Source organism: Eschrichtius robustus, chromosome 11, assembly GCF_028021215.1.
Source record: "Eschrichtius robustus isolate mEscRob2 chromosome 11, mEscRob2.pri, whole genome shotgun sequence".
Classification (NCBI taxonomy): Eukaryota; Metazoa; Chordata; class Mammalia; order Artiodactyla; family Eschrichtiidae; genus Eschrichtius; species Eschrichtius robustus.
Genome location: NC_090834.1, coordinates 34,134,913 through 34,161,519, shown reverse-complemented (window position 1 = coordinate 34,161,519; position 26,607 = coordinate 34,134,913). Strand labels below are relative to the sequence as shown.

At 39.6% G+C, this 26,607-nt stretch overlaps 1 protein-coding gene and 1 pseudogene across 1 annotated transcript in view; both read right to left on the bottom strand.

Moving 5' to 3' along the window:
• The window catches only part of MMP20 (matrix metallopeptidase 20), a 50,381-nt gene that overhangs the window by 16,815 nt on the left and 6,959 nt on the right, over window positions 1–26,607 (bottom strand). Inside the window, 7 exon segments of the mRNA XM_068556063.1 lie at window positions 15,048–15,189; window positions 17,444–17,605; window positions 18,402–18,501; window positions 18,503–18,534; window positions 20,703–20,851; window positions 24,244–24,404; window positions 24,719–24,805. Coding sequence (XP_068412164.1) covers window positions 15,048–15,189; window positions 17,444–17,605; window positions 18,402–18,501; window positions 18,503–18,534; window positions 20,703–20,851; window positions 24,244–24,404; window positions 24,719–24,805 — 833 coding nt within the window.
• LOC137771600 (heterogeneous nuclear ribonucleoprotein K pseudogene) lies at window positions 71–1,623 on the bottom strand (annotated as a pseudogene).

Sequence of the window (26,607 nt, the reverse complement as noted above, 5' to 3'; positions counted from 1 at the left end):
AAAAAGATGCAGGACTCCTTCAGTTCTTCACTAGTCTTAGGTAAACTTTCCAGAATACTGCTTCTCACTATAAAAAAGAAAAAATATCTTGCATTAGAATCCTTCAGCATCTGCATACTGCTTCACACTGTCCTGCAGCAAATATTGTGCATTCTGTATCTGGTTCTGTGTTCCTATAATGGTAATGATCTGATCTTCGGACCCTTCTAAAGGCTCATCAATTTTGATCGAAGCTCCTGACTCATGACGGATTTGTTTAATCCGCTGACCACTTTTGCCAATAATAGATCCAGCCATAGATCCAACTATATCTTTGGGAATAGTTACTTGTGTAGTAATAATAGGTCCACCAAGATCACCATATGAGCCATGACCCCGTGCGTAGGAATAATCATATCCAGAGCCACCCTCTGGTTCATAAGTCATCTGCCACTCTGATGGACTCCATGTATCTATTGCAGAGTCCCAGGTTTCATCAGCACTGAAACCAACCATGCCATCATAACGGTCTCCAGGTCTTCCTCTTCTGTCATAGGCCATTAGATCTCCTCCTCTAGGTGGTGGTGGTGGAGGAAGAGGAAGATTCAAAGCTCTGCTACCACCCCAGCCACCTCGTCCAGGAGGAGGTGGAGGAGGTCCTCAACGAGGGCTCATATCATCATAATCTCTTCTGGATGGAGGCATGGGACGCCCACCCCAACCAGGAGACATTCTGTCAAAACCACCTCTTCCCCACATGGGAAATACCCCGAGACATCCGGCGGTTGTTGAACATCATTGTAAAACCACCATAATCATAGGTTTCATCGTAAAAATTGGGACCATAACGCTGAGCACGTCCTTTGATGGGAGACTCTGATATAAGATCAAGGATGATCTTTATGCACTCTACAACCCTATCAGGTTTTCCTCCAATAAGAACGACTCTGTCAGTGGATTGAGGACAACATTCCTGGAAAAGCTTGATTGTTGTCTGAGTGTTCTCTCGAAGTTCTTTGATTTTAGCACTTTTGACCCCAATAATTCCTCCAGCCAGACTCTGATGAATCAACAGTCTTAACTCACAGTCAAAGTCGCTTCCTTTATAGTGTTGGTAATTTAAGCATTCCACAGCATCAGATTCCAGCAGGAGCTGGCTGGTTGCAGTGGGTGATGGCAACTGCAGGCCCTCTTCTAAGGTAGGGATGATTTTCTTCAGAATTTCTCCAATTGTTTCAATATCAGCACTGATACTCAATATGTGCTCGGGGCCACTGCTGTCTGGGACTGAAACACTGGCATTGTAGTCTGTATGGAGAGCCTTAATATTCTTGCCTCCTTTTCCAATCACTGCCCCAGCATTCTTGCTCTGAAGCAGAATGCGTAATTCAACCATCTCATCAGTGCTTCCAGATCTTTTAAAAGCTTGTTCCTCTTCCATATCTTCAGCAGGGCGTTTACTAAATTTGCCATTGGTTTCGGTGTTGGGAAAGGTTTCCTCTGGCTGTTCAGTTTCCATTTTCTTGTATTAAAGAGTCACACCAATCTATTATTAAATATATCCTTGCAGGGCAGAACTGAAGTGTTCTGGGCGGGACCAACTGACACCCTAGTGCTGCAGTAGCTGGGCAAGGCTACCGTCCCTATGCCACCGTGCCACCTCAGCCCTGCATCATAATCTCGTAAATGCAAATAATAATAACTGGCCTATCTCCTGAGATCCTTATGAGGATCAATTGAGATAAAGCATATGAAAATGCATTATAAACTGTAAAGTGCCACTTGGCTGGATATTGTCCATTTTTAAAATTATTATTTGGGCATCTACCATAGACAATACTCAGTGTGGCAGGAGGCCATTGAGGGTACACTTCCTCTCCCCAAGCTCTACACATCACAGCCTTATCTAGACCATATGTATTAACAGATGGAAAACTGAGACCCAGAAAAGCTGATGGGCCCAAATGTCAGCAGTGGTTAGGGGCAAACAGAGCCGATTAGACTAGAGCTATGTTGATTTTCATCACATGCCCTAACTAATCTACTTGCTCCTTCTCAGCCTGTGACCTCTGGTTTTTCTCTGTTTATAACTTGACCCCTTACCCAATGAGACCTAGCCTTTGCTGAAGGCCAGAGGGACTGCTTTCCCCCTCTCCCTTCTCTTCACCATCACAGAAAGAGCACAGGTTTGGGTATCCAGAAGAATCAGGTAATGAAAATAGAAAAAGATGTCATGTGAACAGTCCATAATCTTAGCTTTGATGAGGACAGAACAAAGGATTAACTGGGAACCTGATGAAGAATCCAAAAAACAAGTGTTTTCCAATTAATTCAATTTAATACATACTTCTGAAATGCTGACTCTGCTCAAGTCACTGTGCTAGAGTCTCACTAAGGCACAAAGCATGCCTTTCAGGCAATTATAATAGTGGGGATGAAGAAATGAGAAAAGTGGGCAGGGGGAGCAATGCTACTGGAGTCTAGTGAAGACAAGGGATGACATTTTAGTTTACATCCTACAATGCACAGGACAGCCCAACATGACAAAGACTTGTCTGGCTCAAAATATCAGTAAGTGCCAAAGTTAAGAAACCTTAGTTAAAACACTTATGACATATTATAATGTATACACTGTATGTATAAGGTAGTAATAAACACTACCTATATGTGATACTTGTGTAAAGTATCACAAATTCCAAAAGAATCTGTACTCATGAAAAACTTCAGTACATTAATGAAGAAAAATTATGTCTGCTGGGTAATAAAGCAATAGAACACATATTCAGAGGATTTACAAACTTAGAGCTACAGATTACAGTAATTAATAAATTAAAATTGACAAAAAATGTATAGCAAGTAACCTCCTAATACAGCTGTAAATGGATTTAAAATATAAGCAAAATGAAAATCTATAAAACTGTTGGAAAGGAACAGCTGAAGGGGGATGTAAAAACGTATTCTATGCAAATGGAAATCAAAAGAAAGCTGGAGTAGCAATACTCACATGAGACAAAATAGACTTTAAAATAAAGACTGTTACAAGAGACAAAGAAGACACTATGTAATGATCAAGGGATCAATCCAAGAAGAAGATATAACAATTGTAAATATATATGAACCCAACATGGGAGCACCTCAATATATAAGGCAAATGTTAACAGACATACATAAAAGGAGAAATTGACAGTAACACAATAATGGTAGGGGACTTTAATGCCCCATTTACGTCAATGGACAGATCATCCAGACAGAAACCCATAATGAAACACAGGCCTTAAATGACACATTAATGACAGATTAACTTAATTGATATTTATAGAGCATTCCATCCAAAAGCATCAGAATACACACTCTTTTCCAGTGCACATGGAACATTCTCCAGAACACATCACATGCTGGGCCACAAAGCAAGCCTCAGTAAATTTAAGAAAATTGAAATCATATCAAGCATCTTTTCCTACCACAATGCTATGAGATTAGAAATCAACTAAAAAAACACAAACACGTGGAGGCTAAACAATATGCTACTAAACAACCAATGGATCACTGAAGAAATCAAGGAGGAAATCAAAAAATACCTAGAGACAAATGAAAATGAAAACATGATGATCCAAACCCTGTGGGACTCAGCAAAAGCAGTTCTAAGAGGGAGGTTTATAGTGATACAAGCTTACCTCAGGAAATGAGAAAAATCTCAAATATACAACCTAAACTTACACCTAAAGCAACTATAGAAAGAAGAACAAAGCCCAAAGTTAGTAGAAGGAAATAAATCATTAAGATCAGAGCAGAAATAAATGAAATAGGAAGAAAACAATAGCAAAGATCAATGAAACTAAAAGCTTGTTCTTTGAAAAGATAAACAAACTTGATAACCCTTTAGCCAGACTCATCAAGAAAAAAGAGGGAGAGGGCCCAAATCAAGAAAATTAGAAACGAAAAAGGAGACGTTACAACTGACACCACAGAAGCACAAAGGATCATGAGAGACAAGCAACTATATGCTGATAAAATGGACAACCTAGAAGAAATGGACAAATTCTTAGAAAGGTACAATCTCCCAAGGCTGAACCAGGAAGAAATAGAAAATGTGAACAGATCAATCACAAGTACTGAAATTGAATCTGTGATTTAAAAACTCTCAACAAATAGAAGTCCAGGATCACAAGTGAATGACTTCACAGGTGAATTCTACCAAACATTTAGAGAAGAGTTAACACCTATCCTGAAACTATTCCAAATAATTGCAGAGGAAGGAACACTTCTGAACTCATTCTATAAGGCCACAATCACCCTGATACCAAAATGAGTAAAAGATACCACACAAAAAAGAAAATTATAGACCAATATCATTGATTAACATAGATGCAAAAATCCTCAACAAAATACTAGCAAACCGAATCCAACAATACATTCAAAGGATCATACACCATGATAAAGTGGGATTTATCCCAGGGGTGCAAGGATTTTTTAATATCTGCAAATCAGTGTGATACACCACATTAACAAATTGAAGAATAAAAATCATATGATCAACAGATGCAGAAAAAGCTTTTGATAAAATTCCACATCCATTTATGACAAAAATGCTCCAGAAAGCGGGCATAGAGGGAACCTCAACATAATAAAGGCCTTATATGACAAACCCACAGCTAATAACATCATACTCAACAGTGAAAAGCTGAAAGCATTTCCTCTAAGATCAGGAACAACACAAGGATGCCCACTCTTGCCACTTTTATTTAACATAGTTTTGGAAGTCCTAGCCACAGCAATCAGAGAAGAAAAAGAAATAAAAGGAATCCAAATTGGAAAGGAAGTAAAATGGTCACTGTTTGCAGATGACATGATACTATACATAGAAAATCCTAAAGACAGTACCAGAAAACTATTAGAGCTCATCAATGAATTTGGTAAAGTTGCAGGATACAAACTTAATACACAGAAATCTCTTGCATTCCTATACACTAACAGCAAAACCTCAGGAAGAGCAATTAAGGAAACACTCCCATTTACCATCAAAAAGAATAAAATACCTAGGAATAAACCTACCTAAGGAGGCAAAGACTTGTACTCCAAAAACTGTAAGACACTGATGAAAAAAATCAAAGATGATACAAACAGATGGAAAGATATACCATGTTCTTGGATTGGAAGAATCAACATTGTCAAAATGACTATAATACCCAAGGCAATCTATGGATTCAATGCAATCCCTATCAAATTACTATGGCAGTTTTCACAGAACTAGAACAAAATAATTTTAAAATTTGTATGGAAACACAAAAGACCCAAATAGCCAAAGCAATCTTGAGAAAGAAAAACAGAACTGGAGGAATCAGACTCCCTGACTTCAGACTATACTACAAAGCTACAGTAATGGTACTGTTACCAAAACAGAAATATAGATCAATGGAACAGGATAGAAAGCCCAGAAATAAACCCATGCACCTATGGTCACCTTATCTTTGATAAAGGAGGCAAGAATATACAATGGAGAAAAGACAGTCTCTTCAATAAGTGATGCTGGGAAAACTGGACAGCTACATGTAAAAGAATGAAATTAGAACATTCTCTAACACCACACAAAAAAATAAACTCAAAATGGATTAAAGACCTAAATGTAAGACTAGATACTAGAAAACTCTTAGAGGAAAACATAGGCAGAACACTCTTTGACATAAATTGCAGCAATATCTTTTTGGATACATCTCCTAGAGTAACAGAAATAAAGACAAAAATAAACATATGGGACCTAATTAAACTTAAAAGCTTTTGCGCAAAGAAAACCATAAACAAAATGAAAAGACAATCTACGGAATGGGAGAAAATATTTGCAAGTGATGTGACCGACAAGGGATTAACCTCCAAAATATACAAGTATTTCAATATTAAAAAAACAACCCAATCAAAAAATGGGCAGAAGATCTAAATAGACATTTCTCCAAAGAAGACATATAGATGACCAAAAGACACATGAAAAGATGCTCAACTTTGCTAATAATTAGAGAAATGTAAATCAAAACTACAATGTGGTATCACCTCACACTGGTCAGAATGGCCATCATCAAAAAGTCTACAAATAATAAATGCTGGAGAAGGTTTTGAGAAAAGGAACCCTCCTACTCTGTTGGTGGGAATATAAACTGGTACAGCCACTATGGAGAATAGTATGGAGGTTCCTTAAAATACTAAAAATAGAACTCTGTGTGATCCTGCAATCCCACTCCTGGGCATATATCTGGAGAAATCCATGATTTGAAATGATACATGCACCCAGTGTTCATTGCAGCAGTATTTTCAATAGCCAAGACACTAAAGAAATGTAAATGTCCATGGACAGATTAATGGATAAAGAAGATGTTGTATATATATACAATGGAATATTACCCAGCCATAAAAAAGAATGAAATAATGCCATTTGCAGCAACATGGATGAACCCAGAGATTATCACGCTAAGTGAAGTAAGCCAGACGGATAAAGACAAATATCATATGATATCGTTTATATGTGGAATCTAAAAAAAAAATGATACAAATGAACTTATATACAAAATAGAAATAGACCCACAAACACAGAAAACAAACTTATGGTTATCAAAGGGGAAGGTGAGGAGGGATAAATTAAGAGTTTTGGATTAACATATACACACTACTATATATAAAACAGATAACCAACAAGGACCTACTGTATAGCACAGGGAACCATACTCAAATTTTTGTAATAACCTATAAGAGAAAAGAATCTGAAAAAGAATAGATATACATGTGTGTATAACTGAATCACTTTGCTGTATGCCTGAAACTAACACAACATTGTAAATCAACTATACATCAATTAAAAAAAACAGCTGCAGGATGTATGGGAACTGGTAATGAAAATAAACAGATCATATCAACAGTCTGTAATCTGCTGTTTGATAAGGAGGGCAAAACAATGGAGTTTATTGATATTATAGACCTGCTGATAGATATTTAACTGCACTGTTTATCTTTGTGTAGCCAGGAGCCACTGCTGTGCCTGGCAGATAGTCAGGGCTCAATAAATATCTGTTGGCTAGATAAATGGGTGTCAGAGTGTTGTGTGGAACTCATCTAATCATCAATTTTCATATTCTCTGAAATTTTCATTCTCCTTTACTAAAGAACAGCAATTAAATCATCAAGTTTGAGACGAAGTCACTGGTAACATTCTTGAACCTCTTTGCCAGTCCTGTGAGCTCCTTGGGGCAAGGTCATGTATTATTCATCTATGTATTCTCAGGCTTAGCAAGTGCCTGGCACATCTGGGACTTGATTCATATTTGTTGAACTTTTCTTGTTTTGTTTTACCCCACTGTCTTCACTCCCCATCTGCTTAAACTCATCCCCTCAGTCTTTCATTTTCAGGGGAGACCTTCACCTCTTCTTTGCTGACTGTCAAGGTAATCCAGCAGGAGCTGATGGGTGCTTTCATTTTCTACTGTCTTCACCCCTTACTCTCCTTGACTCTCTTCTTCTCTGTCACCCTGTTCCCTAGTTTCAGGGGAATAGGTGCCTTTCTTCTTTTTATCATTTTGATGGTCTCAGATGAACTGATGCTTCTCTCCCCTGAGACTGGACACTGTGGTGCAGTGAAAGAAGAAAGGGGTGCTGCAGATCTTGTTTTATTATTGGATGTGTGACCTTGTATGAGTCACTTAATTTTTCTGGGAGTCAGTTTCTTTCTGTCAAATAAGAATGATAATAATAATAAACCTGTGCTAATATTTCAAAGGATCAATTGAGACAATGCATATTAAAGCATTTTATAAACTCTGGACTACTCTTAACAATTATTTGTAAATACTTTAAAGAGACATGTTTTCACTCTACAGATTTATTAATTATGTAAAACTTAGAGTTTATCAGTAGAGCTAAGTTTCCTTCTAAATTTGTCTCGCTGATATAAAATTTTATCACTGGAAAATTTGAAATACAGTCACATCATTGGCCAAGAAGCCATTCATTTGAGGGGAGCTCACTAACCAGGGATGTTTATATCAGGATATTTCAGAGGCCAAAAATCAGACATGCATCATCCATCTCACTGAACCCAAGAGAAACAGAGCTTATAAAATTAAAAACCCACATGTAGACAGTGGTTAAAATAGCCAAAGCTGTGCACAGTGCAAAGTGTCCTTAAATTAAGTGTTTATACCCATCTGAGGAGCCTACGGAGATCCATATTTATAAGCTGTAACCTGTGAAGATGTAAAGAACCTCATCCTTAGTCAGAAGGAGGGTGTTCAGAAGAAATGGCAATGAATCAGCAATCTTAGTACACCTTCTGCCTCTTTGTCTGAATTTGTGGTACATAGCAGAATCAGTCTAAGTAAATACAATGCCTTGTGTTGACTTTCAGTGATGCAACCTTATAGCCAGAAAAGAAAGATCCCCAGGGAGACTGAAGGAGGAAGACTTCCTCTTTAGTTGTGCAGGCTTTCCTCAAGCCCACGGAACCCTGGGAAATGCTAAGTTCCAATGGTGCCATTTAATAGCAGAGGTTACTGATTTTATTGTCCCTCCTTCCCAAAGTGCTTTGCATTTCTTTTTCTTCATTGGCTCCTTTTCATGTCTTCAAATGTGCCCAGGTATTTCTCGTCTTGAAAAAAATCCTCATTTGACCCTGCTGCCTCTTCCAGCTATTATCTTAACTCTTTGTTATTAACAAGATTCTCAAATGAATGACCTACATCTACCATTACCCTTTGCTCCCCACCATTTGCCTTTTCACTCCTCGGGATCTGGGTTCATTCCTTACTACACTGCTAAAACTACATCCCTTCATCATCCTGGCCAGTCGGTCCTGTTCTTCAGTCCTCAGTCTGGTGACCTCAGCAGCATTGTCCACTATTGATCACTTATAAAAAAAGATAATTCTCTTTTCCCTGGTTTATCTGGGGCTCCATTATAGGGATTCTGTCTCTGAAGTCAAGTAGACCTAGGTTAAAAATTCTAGCTAGGAAAAAGAACAGTGTGGATTAAATGAGCAGATGTCTATAAAATGCTTAGCAGAACACACAGCACATTGTAAATGATCATAAAATGTCAGCTATTGTTATTATAATTATTAGAGTTTATTTTCAAATCTTTCAGTGCCTCCTCCATGTGGGAGATTCTGTAACCTATGAAGCCTTCAACTGTGACCTCTCCCCTGAGCACTGGCTTATTTCTATAAAACCTCACTAGAATTGTCATCACCTTAAATTCGACACATCTAAAATTGAGTTTTTCTTCATTTGTCCAATAAGTCTTTTGGATTTTCCTATCTATGTGGGCCATGCTGCTTCCTTTTCCATTGTTCTCACCAAATCAGTGTCCAAGTCCTGCTGGTGACTCCTTCAGGATGCCTCTTACATTCGCCCTTCTCTTCAATCCCTACTTGCATGACCCTTAACCATATTTTTCTTTCCATTCGAATCTACTATACATAACGTCTTTCAAATGTGACAATTAGTGATTGACAGATGTTTTTAAATAAAGAATCCTATTTTGAGAATAAAACAGAATGTGAAGAAGCCTAGCAAACATTTTTGGGAAACCTGGATAGTCTAGGACCTCCTTCTTCTTTCCCTTGCAGGTTGGGTAAAGGTTGTGGCTCTTTATCCAACCCGCGGGCCAAGGGCCCAGGAGCACAGGAGCCGCCCCAAAGTGCTTTTCCTACTCACTCCAAATGCATTCCAGTCAAAAAGCATTCATTCATTCAAGTCAAAATTCGGCGTTCTCTTCGTAGTTCCATCGCACAGTCAGAGGTTATCTATGTGAGTGATAGGATAGACTCAGCATCATGAGTCAGCAGACCCGGGTTGCAGTGGAGGGTCTGCTGGGCTGAGAGACCCGGGCCTAGCTTTCTTATCTCCAAAATGAAGGATTAGGACATGATCAACCTTTATGCTTATTCCATATGTAAAATGCTATTATTCTTCTAAGGTCTATAGCTGATTGTGATATTCTTGATTTTATCGTTAAAATTATATCATGTAAAACCCAGAATAATCAGAGAGATGCAAATATCATTTGGGTATGACTGGAGTTCCAGTCATCTCGAGGAAATCTGGGATAACTTTAATATTTTGTCATCTATTATAAAGAGAAATCTATATGAATTAAATATATACATATATTTATATACATATGAAAGTCACATATACTTATGACTTTCAACTTATTATAGCTGAAGTTTATTTCTCTTCCAACAGAACATTTGAATGTACCAATGTACCTTTATACACTGCGGAGAATATGTAACAATCTCACGGTGACTTTAAAAGGCACTGCATTCCATCTTGCTTTGGAAACAAACTGTGTGGTTATTACATCCACAGCCTGAAATGTCTCATCAACAGGTTATTGTTGGTGATGGGGAATTCCAGGCTGGCAGGTGGGAGAGAACAGACTGGGAACACTTTCATCATGGCCCCCAGGTTGCCATGATGACTGTGGCTTGATAGAATTCTTTGTTCTTTGTCCAGGCTTAGCAAGAACTTGGGGACTTTTGGTGACAGCTGGTAGGAGATCAGAGCCATGGGATTCTAGCTCTGGACAGCACCTTAGGAAGTGGTTAGGCAGGGAGGTTAGGAGCATGGGCTCTGGCAGAGGACAGTGTGGGTGTGGGCCCCAGCTCCACCCCTCACTAGCGACGAGAGCTTGAACCAGTTATCTTTTCTATGTCTGATAAAAAAGGAATAATAATCCATATCTCACAGGGGTGTTGTAAGGAGTTGATAACAAAGAGCTTAGCATAGTGAGTACTGGACACACTGAAGTCGCTATGAATATCAGACAACACCTCATTTTAAAGCAGAGAAAGAGAGGTTCAAAGTCCCAGGTTGGGTCAGTGGCAATTCCAGTGTTGAAAGGGTACCACTCCTGGCTCCTTCTAGCTCCTCCTAGACCTTTGGTATTACCTGCCCTACCACAATAGCTCATCAGATCAGAAATGGGAGAAGATGACAAGGTGATGGCTGAGCAGATACAAGTTCCCTTTCTTTAATCCCTTCCCTAACCACTCCTTTCTAAATGTCCCTTATATCTATGCCTCCCTTTCTATTCTGTTACCACCCTCAGTATTTACAGTCAAGATTTTGTCAAAGGATGTATTATCTTCACTTATGGCAATTTTTGAATGCTTAGAGTTTGATAAACAGAAGGTTAAAAAAAATTTCTTTTGCTTTTTTAAGAAAACAATTATAGTTGCATGAAAGGGCATAGTATCTTTGACTGCACTGTCTCCTTTGCCTCCATCACAAACATTGATAATACCAAAAGAGTAAGCTGTGTGCTGCACTGGGGCACAAGTGCTACATGCACTTGTCTGGGCAGCAGAGTCTGACAAGGTTATCCCTCAGATGAAGCTGACGTCACCTTGCACGGTGTCCAGGCTTCCTGCTCTGCACCTTGCCTATCACTCCTGGGTCAATGTTTACTGATTCCCCTTTGGTTTACTTTTTGGTTATAAACAATAAAAATAAAGTAAATAATCAATAAGGCTTAATAAAAAAGATAATAATTAAAAATACCTCAGGTTGTTTCTAATCCCTAATCTGTTGTACATGTTTTTTGATTTCCACTCCTAAATATAGTAACTGCCTTTTATTGAGTGCTTGCTACGTGTCTGGCACATTACTTGCCCAGTGTCACCTGATCAGTAAGAAGCATGGCCAGATTTAAACCAAATTAGCCTAAGTCTAAAGCCTGAGTTCCTGGGCTTTCCTCTCATTTGCCTTTGAAAATCAGATGCCCGTTCATTATTGAAGCTGTTCCTAATTTTTAAAAATCAGAAACAATCCAGATGTTCATTAATTTGGGATTGGTTAAATAAGTTAGGACAGATTTATATATTAGGATAATATATACATACATAAAATAAAGATGAAAATTAAAATTCATTGACATGGAAAAATGAGATATTATTGAGTGAAAAAATGTACAAATCAGCACATCCAGCACATTACAAAATCCCACTTTTGTGGACATCCCTGTCTCCCTCCCATATTTACAATAAATCTCTACCCAGAGAAAAAGTCTGGATGGACATCCAATAACATGTTTAACAATGTGAGTACTCTGTGTTATGAGCTGAATGTTTGTGTCTCCCCATAATTCATCCCAACCCCCAATGTGATAGTGTGATGGTATTTGGATGGGACCAGTGGGAGGTAATTAGGGTTTGATGAAGTCATGAGGGTGGGACTGATGGGATTAGTGCTCTTATAAAAAGAGACACCAGAGCGTTTTCTCTCTGTCTAAATGCACACATGAGCACACAGGGAGATGGCAGCACTTTTTGAATGTCCCTCTCCCTCATCTAACCCTGAAGTGTACAAAAGCTAGGGGACTATTGATCCATCTTTATAGCTCCAGTCACTACAACAGTTTTTAACACTCTGTATGAGCTCAACGACCACTTTTCCAATGAAGAAAAAAGAATAAAAAATAATGTCACACATGCATATGCCTGAGCCAACTCTGCCTATTCTGATGTGGCTGAATTCAGTCCCCAGTAAGGGGAGGAGTGGAGGTGAGAGTTGGGATGTTTCTCTTTTTGTCCAAGGAGAGATGTAATTATGCTCCCTGAGAAGCCACAGAACAAGGAGAAAAGGAACAATTTAACTTAAACTCATGAGATTTCCAACAAATCTTCATGCGTAACCTTGGACATTATCTGCTTCTACTAATGGGGCTTCCAGCTGTGGCTGGTAAATCCTCCCAGCTTGGCCTCGCCCACGACTTCCCTCAGCCACAGGAAGCCCAGCAACAGCCCCAGCATCATTCAAGCACAAGAGTTGAAACAGGTGTCTTTTTACTAATTTGCTTTTACCATTGATAGAAAACAATAAAACTATTCAAAACACTGACACTCTGTCTAGGTGCTATCACCACACTAACTATTCACAGCAAAATGACATTAAGTAGACTGTTGTCTTCTCTACTTCAAGCCAGTTAGGCCTAATAGTTACCATTGGTATTACCCAACCACACTTAGCATCCTTCACATCTGCACATGTGTATTTTTAAATTCCATGTTATTTATATGCTCTGGGTCTATTATTCATAACTTAATGAATGAGACACCTGAAAAATAGGCAGCTTATTTAGAGCTTTACCCTTTACTTCAACCTCACTTATTATCAGAAGCCTAGAGCTCACAGGTAGGCCTTCCCTTACGGGCTTTTACTCCAAAGCCTTAATCATCAAACTGCTAACACACTGTATACCAATGCCTGAGCCCTATTAGGTACTCTCGTTGCTACTTCCCTTGCAGTTGCCTATAGTGTTCAAATTATTTTCTTCACCTGTCTAGCACAACCTCATTTTTCAACACTAATTCTAATGAATGAAAATAATCCTCTCCTAATCGATTCTATTAAACATCTTTTAATCAGAAGCATTTTCACTAGATTTTTTACTTCCAACAAGATTACCCCAACAACTATTCTACATATAACTATGCCCTACGACCTAAAATGAGCAGCTCCCTCTGTAGCTGTTTCAGGTTTTATTCCAGCACTTGAACTTAACTTTGTAACACAAAACTTAAAATTTAATTCCCCTTTGCACTTGTATAAATTTTCCAACCTCTTCAGGTTTTTTCCGATTATTACTCACTGCCTGTCACCATTCACCAACATTTCAGCAAGCCAAAAAGCTAGCATCATTAATACTACATTTAATTTGGCTAGAAAACTTTATTCCAAAAACTTCTTCTTATCTTCAGATAAACACTTCCACATTGGGACTTCCCTGGTGGTGCAGTGGTTAAGACTCTGTGCTCCCAATGCAGGGGGCCCAGATTCTATTGCTGGTCAGGGAACTAGATCCCATATGCAGGCCGCAACTAAGAGTTTGCATGCCACAACTAAGGAGCTGGCAAGCTGCAACTAAGGAGCCTGCCTGCCGTAACTGGCACAACCAAATAAATAAATAAATAAATATTTAAAAAAATTTCCACATCAATTTCAAACCAAAAACGTTTAATTTTCCTCTTTTTCCTTATTACACTAATGTTAAACTTACTTATTTTAATTTTGATGAGTAATCTCCATAACAATAAAAATACTAAAAAATAAAGATCAACCACCTACCACCACTAATCGTAGCTGTATCTGATACTATAGCTACTCCTATAGCTCCTATAGTATCTTCACTAAAAACCCAGGATCTCTAGTATCATAAATTACTCAATCTCCTATGCTATTAAAGTTAAATACGAATGCTATCTCATCATTCTTTACAACTCACAGAACTACTGAAACTTCTATTAGTAAGCCCAAAAGAAACATTCCTAAAACAACAGTAATAGAAACTCAAACTTCAGGGTATTCTTGAGTAACTAAAGCTGTAGTATAACAAAAACCCACCAATATTCCCTCCGTCTCTGTGCTTTCTGACAGCTGATAGTTGAAAAGTCAGGAGGCCTTGAGAAAGAGGGGTTTAGGAAGAATACTAACTTTAGAACCATCCACCCATCTATCTATCCACCTGACTATCCATCCATCCATCCATGAATCCATCCATTCTTGCAACAACCTCTCTGTCCATCTTTCCATCTATCCAACCCCCATAACAAATATTTATTGAGAATATACTATGTGCTCTGGCTAGGGATACAGTGGTGAACAAAACAGACATCAGATAAATCTGGGCTGGTGTCATAACTCAGACACTTAATACAACTGTGTTACCTTGTGAAGTTAACACTTCTGAGCTTCTGTTTTCATCTGTAAATTTGAGCTAAATTTGACAGACTGAGCTTCTGTCTTCATCTGTAAATTTGGGATTCTAACTCTGCTTCACAGTGAAAAAGGTTAGAAGAAACACTGTACTCGTACGGAAAACAGTAGAGTGGCAAGAGCATAGTAGGCACTCTTTGGGTTTTGGCAGTTCCATATCTCCCCCAGAGACTCCTGCCTCCCATCCAAATGCCACACAGGACAGCACTTCTGCAAGATTGCCACCCATGGCAGCAACAAAGTCCTATAGAGTGACGTGTGTCTGGATACGGAGCTGAAGCCTGATAAGAGTTGATGGCATGTCTTAATGCTTACCGGTCCCTGAAGAACAGGAGCTCCTTTCCCAGCATTGTCACAGCATCAAAGGCTGAGATGGAGTCACAGAGGTCAGGGATAGAAGGATTATGAGGGGGGCTGTGGGGTACAGTGGGCTTCCCTGGGAATGTCTTCTGAGGTCCTAGGAGTCAAAGCAACTTGGTCAAAATGGTAACAGGAATGTAGAGTCTGTGCACTTCTGCTCCAGGGACCCGCTTTCACTGTATATGACAAGGTAATCAAGAGCGTGGCTGTCGATGACAGGCAGACCTGGGTTTGAATCCCGGCTTCATTAGTTGCTGACTTGTGTGATACAGGTGAACCTCTCTAAGCCTCCGTTTCCTCATAGTAAAATGGGGCAATAATGGTACCTACCTCAGAAGGTTTTGGTGAGAATTAAATAATGCCTAAAAAGCACTTAGTGGAGTGCTGGGCATATAATAAAAGTTCCAAAAATGTTAACTATTATTTCATTACTATGCATAATTTCTTTGATAGCTATGGGTGTTTCAAATTAGGAATCTATTTTGAAAATTGCCTCTGATTTTTTTCTTTTTGATAATTAAGTACTCTTGTTCTCAATAAGATTATAACTTTCTTGTCTGTTTTCTTATTATTTTTGAACAACTTCTGGGTGTCCTGCCCTGTGCACAAGCCTTTTCTTAGGCACCCAGAAGAGACTGAGCAAATTCTTGGGGCACTGAAGTACCTTGGAAGTGTTTGCCATTTAAAGTTATCTTCTGGTGGACCCTCTTGGAATGTAGGACCCACCCTTTGGGAGAGGTGTTGGTGAGTTTTCATCCCCCATTCTGTTCCTGAGGACTGTCTGCCAGCCACAGAAGAGTGAGCTGGGGCTGGCTGAGCCACTGCCCCACGCAGGTCTCTGTGCTTGATGGAGTCTTGCTGTGACCAGAGCTGAGGACCAGGGAAGGAGTGAGGCACAGGGAAGGGTCCACTAAGAGTGAGAGATGGGTGAGATCAGGATGGAGAAGGGTCAGCAATGGGGTGAAGATCAGAGGTGGGGTGCAGCTTTGGGAAAAGATCAGAAACTGGAAATTGGTCAGATCAGAAGTGTGCTGCCAGGCACTCTACCAAAGATCAGGGTGCTCAGGTGGTCAGGGGTGGGTGATGTGTGTGCTTCTTGGCAATATAAAACCATGCTTCTGCATTTTGTTCACCTGTGTAAAAATGGCCATGTCAAAATATAAGCTGCAGCTCCTGGCCAAGTAAGAGTGGCCATCAGAATGGTGGTGGCTCTCCAGTGCACAAGGACCCATAAAGGGCAGGCATGGATTTGGAGTGGGTTCTTCTTGGTGGCCACAGGAAATGTTTCACATTGGAGTCCTAGGGCCAAATGTGTTATATGGAGAGATTCACAGTATTTTTTTTTCCTGTCAATCAAGGGAAGAGCAGGACTGGCATATACCCCTCTCTGAAGGGATACAGCTGGCCGAACACTTTTTGGGATGAAATTTGTCTTTTATGCCTCAGGTAAAATCTGACTGCAGATGTGTGTGCCCATTTCTAAGCAGTAGATGGGCTGGCTGGCATGCAGGAAACATGGGTGAGCTGGGCTCTACAGACCCTTTTCTAGGCTGAGAGGAAGAGGAGGGACTCCTATAAGTAAAGCCTGAGTAACCAGGCTCTGAGGCTTAAGGAAAAGTCAGTTTCCTAGATTCTTCAGCTTTTATCCATCAAACACAAAAAAATGTCAAGGTCTAATGATGTTTCAAGATTTCATCTCATGGATTAACAGATTTGTCTTTCTGTTAAGCAAAATTGGATATAGAGTTCCTAATAATCCTTTATTACCTTTGAAAGAATGTTGACACTTGAGATAATTTTGAATATTTTGGGACAGTTACTGTGTTTGAGCCTCAGCTTTCTCAACTATCGATTGAGGAAAACATTTCACACCCCACAGGCTGATCATGAGGATGGTACGGAGATGACTCATGAACATGATTTGCAAACTGCAGATTGCCTATATGACTGAATGGTAGTTATTACCATCATCATTGCTATTTTTAGGAAGATAAGGTCACTTATCTGCAAATGGATAATCACCATATATATGAAAAATATCCATCCTCTCCCAATGTCTGACTCCTGATCGACACTCAAAATACACACAAATGATTGTATTTTCTATGGCCATCAAGGGACCAATATGCTCTAGAGGAAAGATGTAAAATTTAATTGTACATCTTACAAAAGAAAGCAATACTCATATCTGGTAAATAAGCTCTTCATAAGAGGGCATAGCTGGGGCTGTAGTTTCTAGCTTAATCTTCACTTATGCAGGTAACTCCTGACAAAGTATACTTTCTTTAAGTTGGAGACCAAATGCCTGTCACTTTCAGGGTTTGTGGTCAAAAAAAGTGTAGTGATTGTACCGTACAGTGCCTGGATCCCTTTCACATCATCCTTGGGAAGGTGGAATCCATAGGGATGCTGATACTTATAAGTTGGGTACATCAGTGCTGATGGGTCTGTGGAATGGGCCAGGCCCTGTGCGTGGCCAAATTCATGAGCAGCAACGGTGAATAAATTGAAACCTAGACAATATGAGAGAGAAAAGGACAGCATCAGCACAAGGTTTTATTTTCAACATTTCCTGTCTTCACAGGAGAATTTATGCCCAAATCACAGTTTATTCATTTTCTTTTCACAACTGGGTTATTCAAAGGTTGGTAGGTTGTCCTGGCACTTAGCTTTGCTGACTTTAGTCCAGTTCTCCCCACCTTGGCTAGGAGGGGCTTCGGGGTGGGAGAAGATGGAAATGTAAATCAGTTCATTTTGTTCATTGTCAATGGTGCTAGGTAGATTGATAAAGAAGGGCCTTAGAGCTAACAGTAGCAATAATACCTAGATTTAGGCCACAGATGCCTTACTAGTTCCCTGCCTACTCCCTTTTATCCACACAAGTTTCACACTGAAGATTTCCAGTTGACATGCGTGATGTTCTAGAACTTTTATACCCATCCCCATCGTACTTCTCAGGAAAGTACTGACTGCCCTTAGGTCATTTCTGAATATAGCCTATTTCCAAGTACAAGTAAGAATCAAAAAATATTATGTAGTTGAAGAAAAATTGAGCCATGTGTTGAGTAGGGGATTGCTGTTTCTTGAGATTATACACTATGAACCAGAGATCAGAAAAGTCTACAGCACATTTGAGAGTGGATCTTTTTCCCTTACGGTGTTCCCTTTTGAATTTTTGGCTTACTTGTTTTTCCTAGCCAGCCCCCCTAGTTAAAGGGTGGCTTGGGACGTTGAACCTCAAGGTTTCATGATGGAGGCCCAGAAGAAGGTACAATATTTTCCAGGTTATGGTGAATTGTGCATATATACCATTCATTCCCATAGTCCACTTCTCAGCATTGTCGAAATGTGTATCTCCTCCCAGGCCTTCTCCAGGTGCAAATGCATGAGATATAGTCCCCCGTCCCCCAAGGCCCATCGAATGGATAGGAATCCCTGTGATCTAAACAAGTGCAGAGAAACACCAACAGGATTTAGTCTTTCTAGCAATTTTTGCAGGGTACCTAATATCACAGTGAATGGAAAACTTTTTCAATAGCATTGACACTTCTCATAAAAATAGGTTTACTTTTCAATATTCATTTTTTTTATAAGAAGAAGCTCACATGCCGATGAGTAACCTATCCATTAAAAAAATAAAAGGGATATTTTGTATTTTAAAGATAGTAAGCATTAAAAATAAAAAATGTTCTTCTGATATTGTATTTGTTGCAATGTCTATTAATTGGCACAAGGCATACAGTAGACTATGAGCATGCCACAGATTACAAAAGGAGAAAGAGCAGATGGTCATTCAATCGCAACCTTGTACACTGACTGGTCTGTGACCATGTTGGCAGAGTGCTTTCAATGTATGATTCGGGGTTAGGGGGGGAGGGATAAATTAGGAGTTTGGGATTAAATATACACACTACTATATATAAGATATAACCAACAAGGACCTACTGTATAGCACAGGGAACTATACTCAATATATTGTAATAACCTATAAGGGAAAAGAATCTGAAAAAGAATATATATATACATATATATATACACACACACACATATATATATATATATATATATATATATATAACTAAATCACTTTGTTGTACACCTAAAACTAACACAACATTGTAAATCAACTATACTGCAATAAAAAATAAAATTAATAAGAAAAACAAAAAACTAAACAAAAATATGATTTGACTAAGACAATTATAGTAAATTGAACAAGTGTGTGCTTTCTGTTTCTAGAGCACAATATAATTTAAGGAAGTGTCAAAAAAAGGAAAAGAAAAAGAAAATTTCTCTGTAATTTTGATATACTTTCATGCATAAAACTCATGAAAGCAATAAAGGTGTTTATAAAATTACAACTTTCAAAGCTTAATATGCTTTTGTATTATTATCTACATTTAATTAAAAGTTCATTACAAATATAATAGAAAAGGAGGAAGAATAAAACGAGGGATAGTATAGAAACTACATTTCACAGTTTTTCAGGATTTTCGTGAGGATACCTTGTTTTATTAAAAACCAACAAAACAAATTCTGGTGTGCCATTCCCCAGGTTTCAGTGCAGTGTTGTTTAATGAGATTACATGCCCTGAAGGCCTGGTTAAATGGCAGTACAGTCCCTAGTCAACTTTGTTTTAGGGAACAAAGCACAAGCTTGGAAGATCAAGAGACAGCCAGATGTTAACTCCATCACCTCCAGAGCTGCCTGAGCCCACTGCCCTGCCAGTTCACTGGGGGTGGCCTTGGTCCTCTGGGAGGAACAGGATCTGCCATGCACCAGGCCACACCCAGGGCCACCTCTCAAGGGGTCACACTCAGGACTTACTTGATCTTCTCTCTCCCAGCTTCTAAGCATGTATTTCCCCAGTGACATCAGATTAAAATTAAGATAAGGACTTGAAATAGGACACTTAGAAATGTTATCTGTGGAGGGGAAGAGGCAGTGATACTCACCTTGACTCCGAGGAAGCTGAGAGGGGAAAGGAATTACATGGCCTTTCCATCATCTACTACTAGACATGCTTCTCTGAAAAGGGCTCTACTCCTTGCTGGGGGGAGTTGGGGGATGGAGAAGAAGTGGGCAGGTTGGAGGCAGGCCTGGCATCTCCAAAAGATGGTATGCAAGTGTGGACAAGACGGCAATGCCAGTCACTCTCCTAAACATTGCTGCACAGGAAAGCTGTCAGGGCTCCTGTGGAATTAATCCTCAGTGAGGATTCAAGATGGGAAATCCTTGGCTAATATGGGAGGGGGTATATGGCGATGGACATCATCATGGGAATGGGATGAGGTCAGATGACCTCCTAGCCAATGGGAAAGCTAAATCTGACAGCATTTGTCCCTGATGGGGCAATACCACTATGAAAGCTGGTTATGCTGAGTCCATTCTACAGCTCAGTCTAATGATGACAAGAAATGCTGAGAACTCCTCTGGTTCTATATTCTGGCCAGATGAAGATTGTGACTTTGCCATGATCTTGGCCTCTGCCCTTCACAACTGTGTGAAGGAGGATTGTGCTGATCACATGGATTAAATACTGTAGAAGGAAAAGTGTTGAAACATTTCTCCTCTGATTAGTAGACAAAATCTAAGAAGCACCACAGTACCTCCAGTTTCAAAAGATATCATAATATCTGCTTCTCCTGAGTTTATTCTTGCAAAGCTCAGAGGGACGGCGCTACTCCAGGCCTGCAGGGCCATCTCCACTGCTTTGTTCACTTCTGCAGAAGTCATGGAAGGTGCGTATTTGGATATTCTGTGAAAACAGAAGGAACATGTCTTGATTTCAGTAAGTGCTCCTAAGTGAAGAAAGCAAGAATTACGTCAAGGTTGTATTAAAAATAAAAATATTGAACATAAATCTACAATTTAGATTTCTTTCTCCAAAATAATAATTCTTATTTTGCTTTCATATTTGTTAAATTACTGAAACATATTAAACAGTAAGAAAAATGAAGGGGAGAAATGAGAGAGTTGAGATAATCTGGTGCTGAAACAGTTTGGCTTTCATTGTTATTATATATCACTAACTTTAAAGAATAATACCTTGTGTAACTTTACGAGTAGCCGGAAGTCCATTTTCCCTAAAGTGGTTTTAATTGAGAAGGGACCTCTTTCCCCAAAAGGTACTAAAAATTTTCAATTGTAAAAAATAAAAACACAGAGTTTTGAGGTTTTTCAAATTCTTATTCAAAGACCATCAGGATTTCCCCAGGGCCATGGGGAATGTTTTTTCTTAAAATAATATGTATCTTAAAGGGGAAGTGCTAGCTCCTCACAAGGATGCTCACCTGAACTGAAAAAGGCTTGAGTCTTTCATCAAGTCCTGGCCTGGCAATGACATCAGAAGGCAGAAAAGTACAGAGCATTTTGGACAAACAGTGGGTGGAGACAGTTGGTGTTTTTCTAGGACATGCCATGCTGGAGGCCAGGGGCTGGGGGTTCTTGGCAGCATGTAAAGGAAGGGCGGGAGAAAGGAACTGCCACCCAGAACTTTGGGCTCAGATGGAATCATGGGTGCAGAGTTAGAAGTGAATTCTGTGAGATCAAATCTTGAGAGCAGACACCTAGCCAACTTTCTCTTTCTCCATTTCCTAGTCCAGGCCCTTGCACATAGTAGGCACTTAGCAAACACTTGCTAAGTGGATGAACTAATGAATAAAAGCTAGTGTATTTTAGGGCCTACTCAGTAGTTCTCAAAGTTTAGGACTTGTGATAACTACTTAGGAAACTTGTTAAACACACATGTGTGATCCAGAAATCTGCATTTAACAAGTATTCTAGGTTATTCTGATGCAGGTGGTGCATTCTCAGCCAGAAACCAACAGTGGTTATCCTGGGGGCCCAAAAGGAAGGGACCATGTCCCACAGAGAGGATGGGAAATAGCTAAACCTCAGTAATGGAGAGGGAAGGATCAAGGAGATCTTTAACTCCAGGGACTGGGGCCAAGAGGAGGGAGGTAGAGTGTCCGGGGGGAAACCCGAAGGACCCTTGAAGGGACCATTTAGTGTTTTCAGAATATGCCACGCCCACTGCAGAATATGAATCTGTGATTTATCATGGCTCTGTGTAGTTGGTATCTCGAAATTCGCTCACATTATAGACAAGCTATCCATCCCCACAGAGCTGCCTGTGTGTTGAGCTGGAGAAGACAGGGATGGAGAAGGGACGACACCAGAAAGGAAGAGCATGTGGACAGGTGTCCTGACCCAGGGTCTGGAGACTGACACAGCAGCAGTGGTGACAGTTAATGTTCTGTGAATACACACTATGTGCTAGACCTCGTTCTAGGCACTTTTAAATGCGGTACACCCTCTAACTCTCACAGCAACCTTCAGAGATAATAGTAACACTCTATGTTTTATGACTAGTCAGGACTTGAGCCCAGTTCTTTACGACTCCAAAGCCTATGCACATAAGCACTATGCTATATTTTGTCTTTTGCAGTCCTTTGGGCTATGTTAAAAGGAGTTATTCTGAGATCCAGTAGCTATATAGACAGAGTACTAAGATAGTCTCTAGTTCCTTTTTGGTTGGGGCTGGGGAGAAGGAGAGTTGTTCGGGAGCAACTGGATGGGCAGTGTGGAGGGTGCTTTTGGGACTGCCCAAAATATTATCACAAGAATATTATACTTCTTTAAGTCCCAAATTAGCTTGATCTATCCCCTTGTCTTTGCTGTGCATAATCGCTGACTAAAATTCTATGATACAGTTTATTTTAAGAAATGACAGAAAAAACTTCTAGAGTTTATATAAAATATTTCTGTCTTACCCTTAATCATCTCATAATCTCTTGGGTGTTTAATTCCTTATAGGGTGTTTCTTCCCCAAGTGCTTTGATTTTTGTGGAATTCTTATGCTGGAGCAGAGGCTAATAATTGTGTTCAGCACCACCTTAATGGACTCTTAGGCTCATAGCAACTAACAAGTGGCCTAGAGGAATCATGTGATCTCTCCTTGGGTTTGAGCCCCCATTTGATCACAGGGAATCACTGGTGTGCTGCTACAGTTTAACAACCGGTTCTATGACCAAAACTCCTCGTCTGTAGGGTTTGCTGATTTCCATACTGTAAGTACGCTCACTATGGCTAATTTCAACAACCAACTTGCCACGAGTGAACGTAAAGTTGGGAGGAGATGAGCAGCAGCACATCAGTTCCATCATACAGATAAGAGATGTAAATGACCTCGTGAATATAGATAATAGTAAAATGTAGTATAATAATTAGGAAGCACCAAGGATGGTCCAACGGAGGAGGGTGGACCAACCTGGGAAGGAGGCCTTTACTGGCCCCACAAATGGATGCAGGCTGTGGGGCTGGAATTCTGGCCTGAGAACCCAGAGTACAGTGAGGGTGTAGATTCTGGTTGGGTGAATGGGTCCTCTTGGATCGTGCAGAATCCTTGTTCCGTCTGGGAAAGGAGGAAACCAGAGGATGGCCAGGTGGGGACCAGGCTCAACTGTGGAGGTGGAGGGGGGATAAGGTGGGAGATGGGGGAGCCTGGGGCTAGGGGCTGACTGGCTCCCGCTTTGCCTACAAGTCAGTCTCAGATGTCACTGGCCAGTCCCTGGGTGACTTGGTAGCTCCCTCCATGTGCTGCCACAGTTGCCTGCTTAGACCTGTAGTTTCAGACTTCTCACCCGGAGCTGCGGCTGTTTGTATGCGTGTCTCCCCCAAAGGAGAGGAAAGGTGATCTACTCACCTTTACATCTCCAAAATTGAATGCCTATGGTAGACATTTAATAAATTGTCAATAAATTATTTTTGGAATTAATAAAAAATTTATTAGTAGGTGAGTTTATTTACTTCTGATTTAGAAGATTGTTTTAAGAAAACTGGTTGGTACCATCAGGCTATTAATCCTAGACTAGTTTATTTTTCTTTAGAGAAAAATGTGTTGTCTCTAATTGGTAAAATTGTAATGCCTAAAACGGCCAGCCATTATGATACTCTTGAGATCATATTTTCTAGTGAATTCTCCACTGTCATTTTCTAAAGATTAGACCTAAAAAGTTCTTATGCTCTCTTATGATTGTGATGAGTCATGATTTTTATACAGATCAGAAGGAAGATATTTTTAAATGAAAAGAAAGAAGGAGGGAAAGTCTCTTTCTCTCTGAATTTGGAAAGACTCGATCTCATTACCTGTATGTCAAAGTATTTGTTTTCCATTTGGGTTCACCTGGGAAGAGGTGATAGTTTGCCACATCAGGAACTCCACAGCGAGGCCTCTTGATCACATCCATGGTGGCCCGGTCTAACTTCCCGGTGACTCGGAGGCCGAAGAAAGCCTGCAGCTCCTTAATGTTTTTTTTTTTTTTTTTTTTAAATTAATTATTTATTTATTTTTGGCTGTGTTGGGTCTTCGTTTCTGTGCCAGGGCTTTCTCTAGTTGCGGCAAGCGGGGGCCACTCTTCATCGCGGTGCGCGGTCCTCTCACTATCGTGGCCTCTTTTGTTGCGGAGCACAGGCTCCAGACGCGCAGGCTCAGTAGTTGTGGCTCACAGGCCCAGTTGCTCCGCGGCATGTGGGATCTTCCCAGACCAGGGCTGGAACCCGTGTCCCCTGCATTAGCAGGCAGATTCTCAACCACTGCGCCACCAGGGAAGCCCTCCTTAATGTTTTTAACCATGGAATTGCCTCCTCTTGCAACCATCTCACCAATCTGGCGCCCTCCTTTCTTTGTGTAATATTTGTCAAGGTATGCCTGAAACAGAGAGGCAGGTTGACGTCCACAGCACAATCTCTGGGCAACACTTACACTCAGGTAAGACAGGGACGGTATTCTTGGTATGCTAAAGATAGTGTGCAGAGCATATTCCCACTTTTGAAAAAATTAGATATATTTGCATAGATGAAGCTTAGATATATGCCAAGTTATTAACAACAATTATCTTTGGGCGGTGGGATTTTAGATTTTTTTATTTGTGTGCCTTTTATACTTTTTCTACAATGAATAGTTATTTGAAGAGGAAAAAATAATGGAAGGAGAATAATGTGAACATTTTTCCCACGGACCATTTATTTGTCATTGAGGTCTTTACCAATTTGCAAAACAAAGACTGTCCTATTTTTCTGGTAAACAGTTATTAGTGTCGTATTTTCATTATACATTATGCAAGATCATTATGTTCTTAACTCTCTGCGGCCTTATATTGCAGCCTCTCATCTTATACAAAGGCAGCAGGTCAATCTGTTTCCCAGCTGAGACTTTTAATTAATTCAGGTGTGTTCAATACATGGGGTGCAAATTGTTTCCAAGGGGCACGTTTCCTAGGACTGGCTCTTTGTCCCTTGAAGCAAATGAAATTAGCCATAAATTAGAAGGCTTTTATTTGCGCTTAAAGGCTTAAAACCCTAATGTATCACTCAAAACACTCTGTATGACTTCTTGGGTGAAGTGAGTGAGACAGGGTCGTGAAAATGTAGGGTCAGAGCCTGCTGTTGGCCCAGGAATTTCACCCACCCAACTTATTTCAGGAAAACAAAAAGCAGCTAAATCTTTATATCTGTATTTTATTAAATATAAAATTTTATATTTGTACATTATTATAAGGTACTTACTTGTTGTATATAAATAATATTATTTATATATTTTTGAAAAATATTTAATGGCATGGAGTAATGCAGTCAATATAATGGCAATATACTGAGAAAGGCAGAAGTGAAATATTTATACATAATTTCATAAACAAAATCATATAATGTAAATATGTTATATTCATGTTTATTATATCTGTATATTAATATAATAATGTTAACATCTATATTAACACTTAAAATTAAGACATTAATCAAGACATTGATAATTAACATATATATAATTTATAATGAACATAAGTAACATAAGTAATGGAAGGAAATAAGTCTGAATATTAATCTTGTTTATCTCTGGGTTTTAAAATTATGGGTGACAATTTATTCTTTATCCTTTCCTATATCCCAAAGTTTTCTGCTATGAACATGAACTGTAATTGTTAAGGAAAAAAAGAAAAGGAGTAAGACTCGCTCACTTGTTTGGACAAGGTGCTCTGTGTTCTTACGGTGGGGTCAACCAATCCTTACTCCTTGCCCTGCTTATGAGAGGAGCTCACTTCCCTGGTGGTCGTTCTTTGTAAAAATCTTACTGAGATGAGAACCCAAGAGGAGGAAAAGGGCGATGGAGCCCTGAAACCCAGGGCAGGTGCCCTGAAACAAAGGTGTAACTGTTTGCTTTCATTTCCGTGTCTGGTTAGGCCATCTTAAATCAGCATTTTATGTTCCTGATCTTTTTGGCAGGATGACGTTGATTCTCTGAGCCATTCTGTTTGCTCAAGCTGATGCTGTGATAACATGATGCTCATGGTAAGTCTGAATTACGCTCTTCAGAGGTGAGCTCTGTGCGGAAGGCCAGATGCTCCATATGTTCTGAGGCCGTTTTGATTTCAAATATTTTATTCCCTTGTTAGGTTATGTGTTACACTTACACTCTAAATTCTAATTTTGGTTTTATGAAATATGGTCATATAA